At 41.3% G+C, this 17,500-nt stretch overlaps 3 protein-coding genes across 3 annotated transcripts in view; 2 read left to right on the top strand and 1 right to left on the bottom strand.

Annotated features, from left to right (window-relative positions):
• cand1 (cullin-associated and neddylation-dissociated 1) overlaps positions 1–1,828 on the bottom strand; it is a 20,504-nt gene extending 18,676 nt beyond the window's left edge. The window contains exon 1 of the mRNA XM_061030378.1: positions 1,605–1,828. Coding sequence (XP_060886361.1) covers positions 1,605–1,672 — 68 coding nt within the window. The 5' untranslated portion in view covers positions 1,673–1,828. The remainder of the gene's footprint in view (positions 1–1,604) is intronic.
• The window catches only part of lsm8 (LSM8 homolog, U6 small nuclear RNA associated), a 121,587-nt gene that overhangs the window by 6,147 nt on the left and 97,940 nt on the right, over positions 1–17,500 (top strand). The gene's annotated exons all lie outside the window — the stretch shown is intronic.
• Positions 14,836–17,500, top strand: part of grip1 (glutamate receptor interacting protein 1) — an 84,179-nt gene continuing 81,514 nt past the window's right edge. The window contains exon 1 of the mRNA XM_061030384.1: positions 14,836–15,076. Coding sequence (XP_060886367.1) covers positions 15,022–15,076 — 55 coding nt within the window. The 5' untranslated portion in view covers positions 14,836–15,021. The remainder of the gene's footprint in view (positions 15,077–17,500) is intronic.

Raw genomic sequence — 17,500 nt, 5'->3', positions numbered from 1 at the left:
TTGGTGTCAGACTCATCTGGGGGGGGGGGGGGGGGGCAGAACGCTGCAGGGCTGCACTCCACTGCTGGGAGAAGAGAGTCTATGTAAGAGACTCATCCTGGGATGACTCCAACATATGTTTACCTCATGAAAGTGGTAGTAGTCTCCTCACAGAGATGCAATTAGTCAAATAATCATGCTCCTGTGTTTACATGTTTCCCAACACAACACAAATGTCCTGAGCTTCCTATTTAAGGTACTTTCAGCTATTTATGACCTAATGTGAGTGTTAGTGTGAATGTTTGGATGTTTTCATGTTGAGCCTAAACAAAGGGTAATTTTCTGTCACAATGTGATAAACAATTAAAGTTTTTTTTCTTGAATCTTGAAGTTCCTGATGATTATTTTCAAACTGAATAAAGTTAGCAGGAGGAGCGGGACACACAAACACAAACTCAGTGCTCCATCAGCGTTCACTAAAGTTCATCTCACAGGAGTCGCCTCTTCTCTAAATCATGAAACATCAGTCTGAAGATCAGCACAGACGCAGGTTAGCGTGCAGGGACTTGAATGTTGCTGCAGGCGGTGAACAGAGGGTCCACTTTCATTTCTGACTCATTTAGAGACTTTAAGAAGACTGAACTTCTGGAAGGTCTGAAGTAATCAGCTCTGATTCACCTCAACGTCTCATTTAGTAAATGTCTCTTTGTATTGTAATCACATGTAGTGATGACAGCCCTTTGTTAATGTCCTGGATTTATATATCTGTGCTTTTTATAACGATATGGACCTGTGGGTCTGACATAAAGTAAAGTGCATTTTGACTCCTTCTCCTCTCTAACCAGCTCATATGTGTTTTATAACTGTGCGTCATGATCAGAGGAGATGCTCGTCAACTGGCAACTGCTTAGGGCCCCGAGCCAGTATGGGCCCCAGAAGGCTGACTAACTTAAAACTGCAACAACAGAATTGACAGTAGGAAACCTCCCTAATGGGGCCCCATCTCACAGCACTCACGTAATAATCCTTTAAGAAACAAAGTTCGTCAATAAAAGTAATCGAAGGAAATGATCCGTCTGAGGCCCCGGGCAGACGGAAGCTAGATGGAGGGGCCCCACAAGGACTTCATGTGTCGGGCCCCAACAGACTGTAGAATCACAGCTGGTCATGATGGATGTGAATCTGTGTGCAGGTAAATACAATCACCTGACACACACACACACACACACACACACACACACACACACACACACACACACACACACACACACACACACACACACCAATAGCTGACATCACGCTAGCTTGCGGCATGACAGAAGTTACAGCTAGCATGCTAAGCTATCAGCTACCTGCGGTTTAGTGTGATGTGCATCGATAATAAAATAAATAAATAAAATAAATAAAGCTGCTGTCACATCAAACGTTCAACAGAACTGTTAGCTAACGAACAAGCTAGCTCGCGGAATGACGATGATCAGACAGGTGGCAGCTAGCAGCTAGCATGTTAGCATGTTAGCGGAGGCCGGACAGAGGCGCCGCTAGCTGCACAGCTGCTGTTACTAACAGAATAACAAACAGCTCGCTGAGATGATCAAATACACGCAGCTCGGTTCGTGTTGTACCTGAAATCCTTGTCGCTGGAGGTCATCTTCTCCAGCAGGTTGGAGATGTGGTACGAGGCGCTCGCCATGTCGGTGCTGTTAGCCGTTAGCCTCCTGCTAGCAGACTGTGTTTAGAGAGAGAGAGAGAGCTGTGTGTGTGTGTGTGTATGTGTGTGTGTCCGTCCTCACACTCTCATTAAAGGGTGTATGTGTGTGTGTTTCTCTGCAGATGCCTCTCTCTCTTCACAGCGTCTGTCGCATCCCGGAGTTTGGTTTGTTTAAATGGAGCTCCCGTTCTCTCTGCAGAGGGGCGGGGTTAGCACGATGACGCGGCGGGGTCTAAGGTCACAGTTTGAACAGGTCTGGTTTTTCTTGATCAAGAAACAGTAGAACTTGTTGTTTTGCACTGACAGAAATATGAAACGCAGAGAAAAGAGCTAAAGGAGGAGCTGAGGAATGTGAGGTGGAAATAAAGAGTCTTAAAATGTATTAAATATTGGAGAATATAAAGCCTTGTTTACATTTCTAAAAGACACTGGACTAGTTAAGAGAATTCAATTTGTGTCATTATTATAAGAATTATTATAATGTTTTTGTGATTTCCCCCTAACAGTAATAGGTATTCCAGCCCAGTCCAGTAGGTGGAAGTAATGCACCTTGAAAGCTAGATGCCAGCTGCCTTAAAACAAGAAGAAGGTTTTATTTACGGTTTTGACTCCTTTTTAAGGATTGGTTTTTTTAGGATAATTATATTGTAATACGGAAGAAGATGAGGGCCAGACATGAGAAATAATTAATGATAGGAGGAAGATGCAGAATAAAGTCGTAATGTTGACGAAAAGTCGTAATATCGAGAATAAAGTTGTAATGTTGAGAAAAAAGTCATAATATCAAGAATAAAGTCGTAATGTTAAGAAAAAAGTCATAATATCGAGAATAAAGTCGTAATGTTGATAAAAAAGTCGTAATGTTGATAAAAAAGTCGTAATATCGAGAATTAAGTTGTAAAGTTGAGAAAAAAGTTGTAATGTTGAGAAAAAAGTCGTAATGTTGAGAAAAAAGTTGTAATATTGACAAAAAAGTTGTAATGTTGAGAAAAAAAAGTCGTCATGTTGAGAAAAAAGTCGTCATGTTGAGAAAAAAGTCGTAATATCGAGAATTAAGTTGTAAAGTTGAGAAAAAAGTCGTAAGATTGAGAAAAAAGTCGTAATGTTGAGAAAAAAGTTGTAATATTGAGAAAAAAGTTGTAATATCGAGAATAAAGTCGTAATGTTTAGAAAAAAGTTGTAAAGTTGACAAAAAAGTCGTAAAGTTGAGAAAAAAAGTTGTAATGTTGAGAAAAAAAAGTCGTCATGTTGAGAAAAAAGTCGTCATGTTGAGAAAAAAGTCGTCATGTTGAGAAAAAAGTCGTCATGTTGAGAAAAAAGTCGTAATATGGAGAATGAAGTCGTAATGTTGAGAAAAACGTCATAATATCAAGAATAAAGTCGTAATGTTTAGAAAAAAGTCGTAAAGTTGAGAAAAAAGTTGTAAAGTTGAGAAAAAAGTCTTAATGTTGAGAAAAAAGTCGTATTGTTGAGAAAAAAGTCGTAACATTGAGAATAAACTCGTATTGTCGAGAATAAACTCGTATTGTCGAGAATTAAGTCGTAATGTCGAGAATAAAGCCGTAATGTTGAGAATAAAGTTGTAATGTTGAGAATAAAGTCGTATTGTCGAGAATTAAGTCGTAATGTCGAGAATAAAGTCGTAAAGTTGATAAAAAAAGTCTTAAAGTTGATAACAAAGTCGTAATGTTGATAAAAAAGTCGTAATATCAAGAAAACGTCGTAATATCAAGAAAAAAGTCGTAATATCAAGAAAAAAGTCGTAATGTTGAGAAAAAAGTCGTAATGTTAAGAAAAAAGTCGTAATATCGAGAATAAAGTCGTAATGTTGAGAAAAAAGTCGTAATATCAAGAATAAAGTCGTAATGTTTAGAAAAAAGTCGTAAAGTTGAGAAAAAAGTTGTAAAGTTGAGAAAAAAGTCATAATGTTGAGAAAAAAGTTGTAAAGTTGAGAAAAAAGTTGTAAAGTTGAGAATAAAGTCGTAACGTTGAGAATAAAGTCGTATTGTCGAAAATTAAGTCGTAATGTCGAGAATAAAATCCTATTGTTGAGAAAAACGTCGTATTGTTGAGAAAAAAGTCGTAAAGTTGAGAAAAAAGTCGTAAAGTTGAGAAAAAAGTCTTAATGTTGAGAAAAAAGTCGTAATATCGAGAATTAAGTCGTAATGTCGAGAATAAAGTCGTATTGTCGAGAATAAAGTGGTTTTGTCGAGAATAAAGTCGTATTGTCGAGAATAAAGTCGTTTTGTCGAGAATAAAGTCGTAATTTTGAGAGTAAAGTCGTATTATTGAGAATAAAGTCGGAATGTTTAGAAAAAAGTCGTAAAGTTGACAAAAAAGTCGTAATGTTGAGAAAAAAGTCGTATTGTTGAGAAGAAAGTCGTAAAGTTGAGAAAAAAGTCGTAAAGTTCAGAAAAAAAGTTGTAATGTTGATAAAAAAAGTCGTAATATCGAGAAAAAGTCGTCATGTTGAGAAAAAAGTCGTAATATCAAGAATAAAGTCGTAATGTTTAGAAAAAAGTCGTAAAGTTGAGAAAAAAGTCGTAAAGTTGAGAAAAAAGTCTTAATGTTGAGAAAAAAGCCGTATTGTTGAGAAAAAAGTCGTAAAGTTGAGAAAAAAGTTGTAAAGTTGAGAAAAAAGTCATAATGTTGAGAATAAAGTTGTAATGTTGAGAATAAAGTCGTAACGTTGAGAATAAAGTCGTAACATTGAGAATAAACTCGTATTGTCGAGAATAAACTCGTATTGTCGAGAATAAAGCCGTAATGTTGAGAATAAAGTCGTAATGTTGAGAATAAAGTCGTATTGTCGAGAATAAAGTCGTAATGTTGAGAATAAAGTCGTAATGTCGAGAATAAAGTCGTATTGTCGAGAATTAAGTCGTAATGTCGAGAATAAAGTCGTAAAGTTGATAAAAAAAAGTCATAAAGTTGATAACAAAGTCGTAATGTTGATAAAAAAGTCGTAATATCAAGAAAAAAGTCGTAATGTTGAGAAAAAAGTCGTAATATCTAGAATAAAGTTGTAATGTTGAGAGAAAAGTCGTAATATGAAGAATAAAGTCGTAATGTTTAGAAGAAAGTCGTATTGTTGAGAAAAAAGTTGTAAAGTTGAGAAAAAAGTTGTAAAGTTGAGAATAAAGTCGTAATGTCGAGAATAAAGTCGTAATGTTGAGAAAAAAGTCGTAATGTTGAGAAAAATCCTATTGTTGAGAAAAAAGTTGTATTGTTGAGAAAAAAGTTGTAAAGTTGAGAAAAAAGTCGTAAAGTTGAGAAAAAAGTCTTAATGTTGAGAAAAAAGTCGTAATATCGAGAATTAAGTCGTAATGTCAAGAATAAAGTCGTATTGTCGAGAATAAAGTCGTTTTGTCGAGAATAAAGTCGTAACGTTGAGAATAAAGTCGTATTGTCAAGAATAAAGTCGTATTGTCGAGAATAAAGTCGTAACGTTGAGAGTAAAGTCGTATTGTCAAGACTAAAGTCGTATTGTCGAGAATAAAGTCGTAACGTTGAGAATAAAGTCGTAACGTCGAGAATAAAGTCGTAACGTCGAGAATAAAGTCATATTGTCGAGAATAAAGTCGTAACGTCGAGAATAAAGTCGTAACGTCGAGAATAAAGTCGTAATGTCGAGAATAAAGTCGTAACGTTGAGAATAAAGTCGCAACATCAAACACTGCTGCTGGACGACAGAGACTCACACTCAGCCGGGTGGACCACCGGCGTCCTCCTCTCTCCCGCCCCTGACTGTGAAGTGGACAGGATGCTCTCATTGGCTGAGAAGCTGCACCTGACGAGAGAGAGAGAGAGAGAGAGAGAGAGAGAGAGAGAGAGAGAAAACACAGCAATAACACAGACAAATACAGCACACGACATTTCATATTAGGGGCGGCTGTGGTTCAGTGGTAGAGTCGGTCGTCTCTCAACCAGTAGGTTGGGGTTTGATTCCCGACCTCAAGGTGTGACCTGCGGTCTGAAAGTGCTTTGATTCTTCAGAAGACGAGAAAAGAACGATACAAACTTAAGTCCTTTTAGTGTTATCTTCTCCTTCTCAGTTATGAGTTTCTGTAATTTTGTGATATTTCAACATCACTGAGTCGGAGAATTCAAACGAGCTCTCTGAGTTTTCTGCCTCGTCCTGCACTGAAATTTATCTATCTTTGTTGTTTGTGTATTTTAGTTTAAATTGTGCAAAATCTAACTAAAAGCTGCATCGTGACTGTGAGCTAATATTTACTTTAGAGTCGTGCAGAAACATGAACTCCTGCGTCTGACCTCTGATGGAGGACGAGTCTACAGCTTGTCTCCTCTTCAGCGATGTGTGAAGCGCTCTGGATCATCTGTGGAGACAAAGTCAAGTAGATTTTAATCGTCTCCTCCTGATACGAGTCGTCTCCTGCATCACCTGCTGCAGGTGTCTCCATTCAGACTGCTCCTCACAGAGAGCCAATCAGAGAGAGGATCAAACAGCTCTACATCTCTATGTTTGTGTTTTCAGGGCTAAATCGAGCACATTATCCTCTGTTTAATGAATCATCCATGAAAACATGCACACAAACACACACACACACACACACATACACACACACACACACACACACACACACACACACACACACACACACACACACACACACACACACATACACACACACACATACACACACACACGCACACACACATACACACACACACGCACACACATACACGCACATACACACACACACACAGAGACACACACACACACACACACACACACACGCACACACACATACACACACACACGCACACACATACACGCACATACACACACACACAGAGACACATACACACACACACACACACACACACACACACACACACACACATACACACACACACACACACATACACACACACACATACACACACACACGCACACACACATACACGCACACACACACACACATACACGCACATACACACACACACACAGAGACACACACACACATACAAATCCACACAAGGAAACGATAAAACAGAGGTTCAGGATATTCAGGATTCTGTTGTTTATTCAGGCTCTTTGAGTGCATTCAGTGTGTGTGTGTATGTGTGTGTGTGTGCGTGTGAACATGTGTGTGTGTGTGTGTGTTTGAGTGAGATGAGTCACAGATCAGTTGAGTGGGATGTTTACAAACCCCCAGGCTCTCACTCTCTCTCTCTCTGTCGACACATAATGCAGCCACTGACATATGCGCGCTGTGATTCTTCTGTGTGTGTTTGTGTGTGTGTGTGTGTTTGTGTGTGTTTGTGTGTGTTTGTGTGTGTTTGTGTGTTAACGCATTGACAGCATTCAACAGTAATTTATGAAATGAGGCTGCAGCTGCATCGCAAACACACACACACACACACACACACATACACACACAGATTTTCTTCAGATGTCTCAGAGGAAGCGATCCTGATTATGATTGTGATGAAGATGATGAGGATCAAATTAATACGATGAAGGTGTGATGAATGAAGATCTCTCCCCCTGATGATGATACACTCTGGATGATGAAAATGATGCAATCAGGAAGAGAAAGATCAATCACAAGAAGAACATGGAGTTGATGATTTCGGGGATAAAAGTTTGGAGATGAGTTGATAAAAACACTTCCACATGTCTGCCATCAGCAGCTCCACACACAGCCGGGGTAACTTCTGTCGACACATTTCATCAGCTGATCTGACATTCAGCCGCTCAGAAAGAAGAAATAAATTAACGTTCAGATGAATACTGGACGACCACGTCTTGACATGTCCACTTCCTAAAATGCAGGGGCGTGTCCAGAGGGGGGGCCAGCAGTGGCATGGGCCCCCCCTTTGAAATCTGATAGCCACCTTCTACCCAGCTTCATCCTTTCATCCTTTATGTTCACGTCTGGCTCCACCTGACTTTTAAGATGAACCCAGAGCTGCCTCATACTTGAACAGGTCACCCCCCCCCCCCCCAGGTCAAAAAATGTTCCCTTAATAGAGAGATTTGTCAACTTCTATTTTCAAGGTTAAGGATGAGCTTAAAGTCGAGGTTTACTTTAATATCTTGTCAATTCACTAAGATTAAGTTTCCATCTTTCACACAGGATGTTCAGAGACTGAAGGACAATACATGATGACATTTAAATGAGACAATTACTAACAGTTATTAACTGCCATGAATTGTCTCCAACCAGCTGCAGGATTCATCTCACACTGTATTTGTCTCTGTCTTTTCTCTCTCCATATTGAGGTCAGTCTTTGCTTTTTGTCTCGTAGCCTGCAGAGACTCATTCTTCCACTTCACTGCTCCTCTCCCTCCACTCCCTCCTCCACAGCTCCGGGGGGATGAAAGATGGCTGCTCGTCATGTTGACGGCTGTCAGACAATCGCTGCTGTCTTCAGACAATTAAGTGTGTGTTTAAGATCCACTGGTTTGTGTCCTGTTTGTTGTTCTGTTCATTACAACTGTCAAAACAGAAAGACTCAGCACTGTAAAAAAGAAGCCAGTTTCTCTGTAAAGTTAACTGACAGTCTGTAAACCACTTCAGAAATAACTTTACATTTCAGTAGATGAATGAAGGAATATATGTTAAATTTATATTAGTTATAAATATATTTGGTTTTATCACTTCTTTCACATTCATCAAATATTTATTCAGACTTTTACATTTTTACAGTTCCACGATGCTAGCTTACTTTCGCTAACAATGTCAATCTTCTTGTTCTTATTATGCAAAACAAAGATGAAGACGGCTGATTTATAACTCAAAATTACGAGTCACTTCCAATTTCCACAGTCCGTGCACGCTGCTCTCCGTCGGTGCCACGGTTTTGCTCCGCCCCCGCCTCACCGGGTCTAACTCACATGGCTACGCTCACGCTGCAATATAAGATTCTCCTTCAGTCTGAATGTCATGGAGGCGTAATGTGGGGACGAAGTGACCCCCCCTCTGTCCCGTCTTCAGAGGCGTTACAGAGGAGAGGGGATCAGCTGAGCCAGCGGGGGAGAACAGCACTGTGTGTGTGTGTGTGTCTGTGTGTGTGTCTCTGTGTGTGTGTGTCTGTGTGTGTGTGTGTGTGTGTGTCTCTGTGTGTCTGTGTGTGTGTCTCTGTGTGTGTGTGTCTGTGTGTGTGTGTGTGTGTGTGTGTGTGTCTCTGTGTGTGTGTGTCTGTGTGTGTGTGTGTGTGTGTCTCTGTGTGTGTGTGTGTCTCTGTGTGTGTGTGTGTGTGTGTGTGTGTCTCTGTGTGTGTGTGTCTGTGTGTGTGTGTGTGTGTGTCTCTGTGTGTGTGTGTGTGTCTGTGTGTGTGTGTGTGTGTGTCTCTGTGTGTGTGTGTCTGTGTGTGTGTGTGTCTGTGTGTGTGTGTGTGTGTGTGTGTGTGTCTCTGTGTGTGTGTGTCTGTGTGTGTGTGTGTGTGTGTGTCTCTGTGTGTGTGTGTCTGTGTGTGTGTGTGTGTGTGTGTGTCTCTGTGTGTGTGTGTGTGTGTGCATGTCTGACTGTGTGTGTATGTGGAGCTCCTGCTGTGCCGTGCTTCCAGTATTACTCATACTCAGAACTAATATATAAAGATGTGATGACAGATTGGTTACCGCACTTTCGCGAATAAAAGCAGTCTGAAAAAGGCTTTTATTTTGAAGGCGAAACGTCACAGGGCCGTATATATCGCTGTTTGAAATGGCACATTGAAGAAGTGATCCTGCTGATGGAAGAAGAGCGTGTTCTTATTCTGCACTGTCACCTCCTCTCTGCTTTGTTCTCCACTTTGGCTTGAAAAAGTTAAAGGCTCAAATTTGGCAGAATTCCCCTTTAATCCAGAGCCAGGTGGAGTCGGGGGGTGAATTCCTTAGAGGCAAGTCGTGACAGGAATGAGACTTCAGATAACTTTGTGTGTGTGTGTGTGTGTGTGTGTGTGTGTGTGTGTGTGTGTGTGTGTGTGTGTGTATGTGTGTGTGTGTGTGTGTGGTATCGCTTATTGCTAAAACACAACAAACTGCTCACAGATTGACACACTGTGATTTATGTGTGCTACTTAATTAATCTCGTGTACTTTGTATGCACTTCCTGTTTGACAGAACTGGAGCTCAAGTTAGGAAAAGCTTTGGTAGGCTCTAACTTGTGTTATTTTATGGAAGCCCAAAGAGGACATTCATCCATAAACATTTTACTTTTACTCGCCTCTTCCGTGATAACGAGTTAATTTACAGTCTCGACTAGTTGTCATGGCAACCCTGCGTAGGTATCGTTCGTAACGATTGGTGATGACCTGTTATCGTTTGAAAAGAGTAACGCAAAAATGTCTCTTTGGGTAGGGTGATCATACTTTCAAACCTCCAAATGGGGTCAAGTTAGGGTCGGAATTCTGACTCGGAGGACCTTCAGTAGCTCAAGTTAAAATCCAACATGGCTGCTCCATGCGTCAACAGTAAAATTTTAAGCTGTAATTTTTTTTAGTGTAGTTATATCAGTTACGCCGATTGTACTGTAAAAATACTATCGTTTCATCCTCTGAGCAACACGCTAGATGTGGACGCAGGAAGAGGATAGACGATGGTGTCTTGGAAATAACAAAAACATCCATCATCCATCCACCAAACTCCCTATCCCTCTTCCTGCATCTTATCCCATCTCTCCCCCCTCTCCCCTTTCAAGCCCGGCGCAGTCTAGACCTGTGAAGGCTGTTTCGTCATGAGCCGGGGATCCGGCCGAAGATTTCTGCCTTTTAATAAGAAAGTTTTTTCTTACCACTGTAACTTTTGCTGCTTTGCTAAAGTGCTCATGATGGATAGGCCGGATCTTTGTAACATAGCAATAAGTAAGGTCTTTTACCTGCTTTTTGTAACATAACAATAAGTAAGGTCTTTTACCTGCTTTATATAACATAACAATGAGTAAGGTCTTTTACCTGCTTTATGTAACATAACAATGAGTAAGGTATTTTACCTGCTTTATATAACATAACAATGAGTAAGGTCTTTTACCTGCTTTATGTAACATAACAATGAGTAAGGTCTTTTACCTGCTTTATATAACATAACAATGAGTAAGGTCTTTTACCTGCTTTATATAACATAACAATGAGTAAGGTCTTTTACCTGCTTTATGTAACATAACAATGAGTAAGGTCTTTTACCTGCTTTATGTAACATAACAATGAGTAAGGTCTTTTACCTGCTTTATGTAACATAACAATGAGTAAGGTCTTTTACCTGCTTTATGTAACATAACAATAAGTAAGGTCTTTTACCTGCTTTATGTAACATAACAATGAGTAAGGTCTTTTACCTGCTTTATGTAACATAACAATGAGTAAGGTCTTTTACCTGCTTTATGTAACATAACAATAAGTAAGGTCTTTTACCTGCTTTATGTAACATAACAATAAGTAAGGTCTTTTACCTGCTTTATGTAACATAACAATGAGTAAGGTCTTTTACCTGCTTTATGTAACATAACAATGAGTAAGGTCTTTTACCTGCTTTATGTAACATAACAATGAGTAAGGTCTTTTACCTGCTTTTTGTAACATAACAATGAGTAAGGTCTTTTACCTGCTTTTTATAACATAACAATAAGTAAGGTATTTTACCTGCTTTTTGTAACATAACAATAAGTAAGGTCTTTTACCTGCTTTATGTAACATAACAATGAGTAAGGTCTTTTACCTGCTTTTTGTAACATAACAATGAGTAAGGTCTTTTACCTGCTTTTTATAACATAACAATAAGTAAGGTCTTTTACCTGCTTTTTGTAACATAACAATGAGTAAGGTCTTTTACCTGCTTTATGTAACATAACAATGAGTAAGGTCTTTTACCTGCTTTATGTAACATAACAATAAGTAAGGTCTTTTACCTGCTTTATGTAACATAACAATGAGTAAGGTCTTTTACCTGCTTTATGTAACATAACAATAAGTAAGGTCTTTTACCTGCTTTATGTAACATAACAATAAGTAAGGTCTTTTACCTGCTTTATGTAACATAACAATGAGTAAGGTCTTTTACCTGCTTTATGTAACATAACAATGAGTAAGGTATTTTACCTGCTTTATCTAACATAACAATGAGTAAGGTCTTTTACCTGCTTTATGTAACATAACAATGAGTAAGGTCTTTTACCTGCTTTATGTAACATAACAATGAGTAAGGTCTTTTACCTGCTTTATGTAACATAACAATAAGTAAGGTCTTTTACCTGCTTTATGTAACATAACAATAAGTAAGGTCTTTTACCTGCTTTATGTAACATAACAATAAGTAAGGTCTTTTACCTGCTTTATGTAACATAACAATGAGTAAGGTCTTTTACCTGCTTTATGTAACATAACAATGAGTAAGGTCTTTTACCTGCTTTATGTAACATAACAATGAGTAAGGTCTTTTACCTGCTTTTTGTAACATAACAATGAGTAAGGTCTTTTACCTGCTTTTTGTAACATAACAATGAGTAAGGTCTTTTACCTGCTTTTTATAACATAACAATAAGTAAGGTCTTTTACCTGCTTTTTATAACATAACAATGAGTAAGGTCTTTTACCTGCTTTATGTAACATAACAATGAGTAAGGTCTTTTACCTGCTTTTTGTAACATAACAATGAGTAAGGTCTTTTACCTGCTTTTTATAACATAACAATAAGTAAGGTCTTTTACCTGCTTTTTATAACATAACAATGAGTAAGGTCTTTTACCTGCTTTATGTAACATAACAATGAGTAAGGTCTTTTACCTGCTTTATATAACATAACAATAAGTAAGGTCTTTTACCTGCTTTATGTAACATAACAATGAGTAAGGTCTTTTACCTGCTTTATGTAACATAACAATGAGTAAGGTCTTTTACCTGCTTTATGTAACATAACAATAAGTAAGGTCTTTTACCTGCTTTATATAACATAACAATAAGTAAGGTCTTTTACCTGCTTTTTATAACATAACAATGAGTAAGGTCTTTTACCTACTCTTTGTAAAGTGTCTCGAGATAACACTTGTTATGAGTTGACACTATACAAATAAAAATGGATTGATCCACAGTTAGCAGTTAGCACTCAGCCCGCAAGTGGTTGCTATGGTGGCTTCTTGGCGGATTTGCAAACCAACAATGTGTACACTGCCACCCGCTGTATCGGCCTGTGTACATATACACGTGTACTCGGGCACTGTTAGGCCTACTTATGTGAACTCAGACCAATCGTGCTTAATGTGAAAACACGCTAACGGTCGGCTAATGGTTCTGATTTTATTAGAGTATTTTTCCTCCTATAGTTTATGTAGCATGTTTCCTCAGTGTCGTTGTTCAACACCTCGCTGTGGTTCATCTATATCTCTGCCTTCTACACACTGCTATGAAACCGGGGGAGTTTTATTGATCCCAGTAGATTCCTCTCCTCCTCCCTCCCTCTCCCTCCTCCTCCCTCTCCCTCCCTCCTCCTCCTCCTCCTCCCTCCTCCTCCCTCTCCCTCCTCCTCCTCCCCCCCTCTCCCTCCCTCCTCCCTCCTCCTCCCTCCCTCTCCCTCCTTCCTCCCCCCCTCTCCCTCCCTCCTCCCTCCTCCTCCCTCTCCCTCCTCCTCCTCCCCCCCTCTCCCTCCCTCCTCCCTCCTCCTCCCTCCCTCCCTCTCCCTCCCTCTCCCTCCCTCCCTCCTCCTCCTCCCTCCCTCTCCCTCCCTCCTCCTCCTCCCTCCCTCCCTCCTCCTCCCTCCCTCCCTCCTCCTCCCTCCTCCCTCTTCTTCTACTTGAATGAATGAATAAAGGCGGGATGTGCACGCTCACAGCCAGCCTGACAGACGAATCAGTTAAATTTCTGCGAAAATCATTTAAAGCTGACGACCTTTAAAAACAGAAACCAACTCGCGGGGTTTCCGATTCTAACGGTCAACCCGGCCGGTACCGGTACCCCATCTCCCTCTCTCCCTCTCTCTCTCTCTGTCTCTCTCTGTCCCTCTCTCTCCCTGTCTCTCTCTCTCCCTCTGTCTCTCTCTCCCTCTGTCTCTCTCTCTGTCTCTCTCTCCCTCTGTCTCTCTCTCTCTCTGTCTCTCTCTCTCCCTCTGTCTCTCTCTCCCTCTGTCTCTCTCTCTCCCTCTGTCTCTCTCTCCCTCTGTCTCTCTCTCCCTCTCTGTCTCCCTCTGTCTCTCTCTCTCTGTCACTCTCTCTCCCTCTCTCTCTGTCTCTCTCCCTGTCTCTCTCTCTCTCTCCCTCTGTCTCTCTCTCTCTCTGTCTCTCTCCCTGTCTCTCTCTCTGTCTCTCTCTCCCTCCCTCTCTCTCTCTTCCTCCCTCTCTCTCTCTCACAACGCGGCTCGAGGGGTAGAGTTACCGAAGGGGGAGGGGGGTAGAGCGACATAGACAAAGTGGAGAGAGAGAGAGAGAGGTAGAGAGAGGGGGGAGAGAGAGAGAAAGGTAGAGTGAGAGAGAGAGAGGTAGAGAGAGAGAGAGGTAGAGAGAGGGGGGAGAGAGAGGTAGAGAGAGGTAGAGAGAGAGAGAGACAGAGAGAGGGGTAGAGTGAGGGGGAGAGAGAGAGAGGTAGAGAGAGAGAGGTAGAGAGAGAGGTAGAGTGAGGGGGAGAGAGGTAGAGAGAGAGAGAGACACGTAGAGAGAGGTAGAGAGAGAGAGGGAGAGAGAGAGGTAGAGAGAGAGAGAGACGTAGAGAGAGAGAGAGATAGAGAGAGGTAGAGGTAGAGAGAGAGAGAGAGCGGTAGAGTGAGGGGGAGAGAGAGAGAGAGGTAGAGAGAGAGAGGGGTAGAGAGAAGTAGAGAGAGAGAGAGAAAGAGGGGGGTAGAGAGAGGTAGAGAGAGAGAGAGGGGTAGAGAGAAGTAGAGAGAGAGAGAGAAAGAGGGGGGTAGAGAGAGGTAGAGAGAGAGAGAGGGGTAGAGAGAAGTAGAGAGAGAGAGAGAGGGGGGTAGAGAGAGGTAGAGTGAGGGGGGAGAGAGAGAGGTAGAGAGAGAGAGAGAGGTAGAGAGAAGTAGAGAGAGAGGGGGGTAGAGAGAGGTAGAGAGAGAGACAGAGAGAGAGGTAGAGTGAGGGGGAGAGAGAGAGAGAGAGGTAGAGAGAGAGAGAGAGACAGAGAGAGAGGTAGAGTGAGGGGGGAGAGAGAGAGAGCGAGAGGTAGAGAGAGAGAGAGAGAGAGAGAGAGAGAGAGAGAGAGACAGAGTGAGGGGGGAGAGAGAGAGAGAGAGAGAGGTAGGCTCAGAGTGCACGGGGAGGTGGATCCCAGTGTAGTGTAGCAGCTTAAGCTAAAGCTAACTAGCCATGTTGCTGTCGCTGCTCCTCCCGCTGCTGGTGGTGGTGTGTGTCTGCTAGCGGGCCGCCCTGGACTCCCTATCCGCCCTGAGGTGCATCATGCCCGGCTGGAAGAAAAACATCCCGGCCTGTCTCCAACCGGACCAAGAGGGAGGTAAGACCGGACCAGACCGATCCGCTCAGGTTTACACAGACCGGCGTGTGTGTGTGTGTGTGTGTGTGTGTGTGTGTTTTAGTAGGCGTGCGTGTTTGTGCGTGTACTAATTATCGCCGGTGCAATCTCCGTGCAGCGTGGCGCCGGTTGAGCATTAGTGAAAGTTGGTAACTGATACCGTGTGTGTGTGTGTGTGTGTGTGTGTGTGTGTGTGTGTGTGTGTGTGTGTGTGTGTGTGTGTGTGTGTGTGTGTGTGTGTGTGTGTGTGTGTGTGTGTGTGTGTGTGTGTGTGTGTGTGTGTGTGTGTGTGTGTGTGTGTGTGTGTTGTCTCGTGCTAATCTGACGCAACGGGTGAGGTTACAGTGACGTTATGGTGATTTCACGTTAAAGACTTCTTGTTTGTGCTAATGTGTTGATCATACTGGAACAATTATCGGTTAGCAGAGGTGCTAACTGGCTAACGGATCGGTTAAAACGGGGTAAGAGTTGGGTCTGCCCGTGTGTGTGTGTGTGTGTGTGTGTGTGTGTGTGTGTGTGTGTGTGTGTGTGTGTCTGTGTGTCTGTGTCTGTGTGTGTGTGTGTGTGTGTGTGTGTGTAACGACCACCTTCACCGGGCTGCGGGCGGTAGCAGCCCCGGTGTTAAACGGTGTTACAGTGAAATTTGTGACCCTTCATTTTGCGTGCCCGTGGAGGCTCAGGTGTTTATCACTAACGGTTTGACTAAACATTGACAGGTGAGCTGTGTAAAGCTCTACTCACGGACCTGCTGGCACGGACTCAGTCCGTTAACGGCCGTTAAAATCGGTGACTGTAACGTTTCCTGGCAGCACATAGCAGCCCCCCCGATGTTGTCATAACACCCCTCCAATGATTTCATACGGCGCCGTGTGGTGGAAGATTTACTGATTTATTATATTCCTATTGTTTGCTGAAGCTATTTTACACTTTTTTACTTCTTTCTCTATTTTATTGCTGATATCAAAATAATGTTTAGTGGTAATATATATTTTTTTCACTGTGATAAATCCCCTTTAACTTAATTAAAGAAAGTGTAAATATTATATTATGATTAAATCCCATTATTTAGCTGGTTTTATTATCATCTTAGGATTCATATTTTTTATTATTTTTGACTGATAATGAGTTACAAAAAAAGACGTGGACACATTTTAATCTTCAGGAAGTGTGATGGACGTTTCTCAGATGTTTTAAAGAATCAGTGAATGAATCCTTAAATGTATAATTCATTTAAAATAATAATATCTTTGGCTTTAATGTGGTGCAAGATATTTAGTATAACCTTGTTGAATATGTTGCCTTTTGATGGGTCTTTAAATCAAAATAAAAGCTGTTTCCTTCATCGAATATGAACGTAGAAAGACGTGATGAAGGCGGAGCTTAGTTACGATTTACGGTAAAAGCAGATATTCTCAGTCTCACTCTCACAAGTTTCACACGGTCTTAAATCTTGTTCTTATCTTATTCTAAAACGTTGAATCAATACGAGATTAGACTTCTCACCTCAACTGTTCTCAGAGTTGTAATTCTCCTTTTGCTCTCGGTGTCAGATTCATATCGATACCTGATTCAAGAGGTCGTCATGACTACGGTCAACACAGAGGTCGTTGTCATCAGGGTGGGAACCCTAAGCCTCGACATCATCTGTTTTGTTATTGTTTTGATGGAGAGCCCCCTGGTGGAGGAGTTTGCGTACTGAGCCTTTAACACCACGGATCATTAAAGTAACAGAGCGAATCGTTTTCAAACATGTTTAATGTTAAACAGCCAACACAAAATAAACAGATTAACTCGAGGTTATAGAACTTTTTTTTTCTGTATTTGCACAAACCCAAAGACCAAGAGGTGGAGCTGTCGTCTTCCTCCTGCGGTCCAGAGAGTCTTAAAATGTTTATTATTGTTTTAAGTTTTTAACAACACTTAAAGCTGGATACCTTCAAGAAGCAGCAACACGGTTTGATTTCACTCTGAAATGAAAAATCAATTCTAAAAAGTTTCTGTGGATTTATGAATCCCCCTTCAGGATCAAACCTGCTGACTTACACCACTGATCACTCCGTCCAGTGTGAAGTCTGGTTGATGTGGTCGCTCCAGTCCCGGCGGCGGCTGAAGTATAAAACACAGCGAGTTGATTTAGTGCGGCGCTGTAAAGCTGTCTGTGGCGCTCATGGAGAGATGATAATGTGACCCCTCAGGTGTGCAGAGAGCAGCTCCACTGTGGTCACCGCGCTCCACAGGTACATAACCATAAATCCAATATTAGAAGAAGAAGAAGGGAACCGTGTAAAAACGGCGTTGGAGAGGACAGAAAACATCAGACGAGAGAAGAGGCAGGAGAGTAAAAATAGATAAGAGGTGAATAATAGATAGAGACACAGAGAGCGGCTGTTTGCTTCTGTAGTAACA

Source organism: Labrus mixtus, chromosome 22 (genome assembly GCF_963584025.1).
Source record: "Labrus mixtus chromosome 22, fLabMix1.1, whole genome shotgun sequence".
NCBI lineage: Eukaryota > Metazoa > Chordata > Actinopteri > Labriformes > Labridae > Labrus > Labrus mixtus.
Note: the sequence above shows the minus strand (reverse complement) of the source record. Positions and strands in the feature narration are given on the sequence as shown.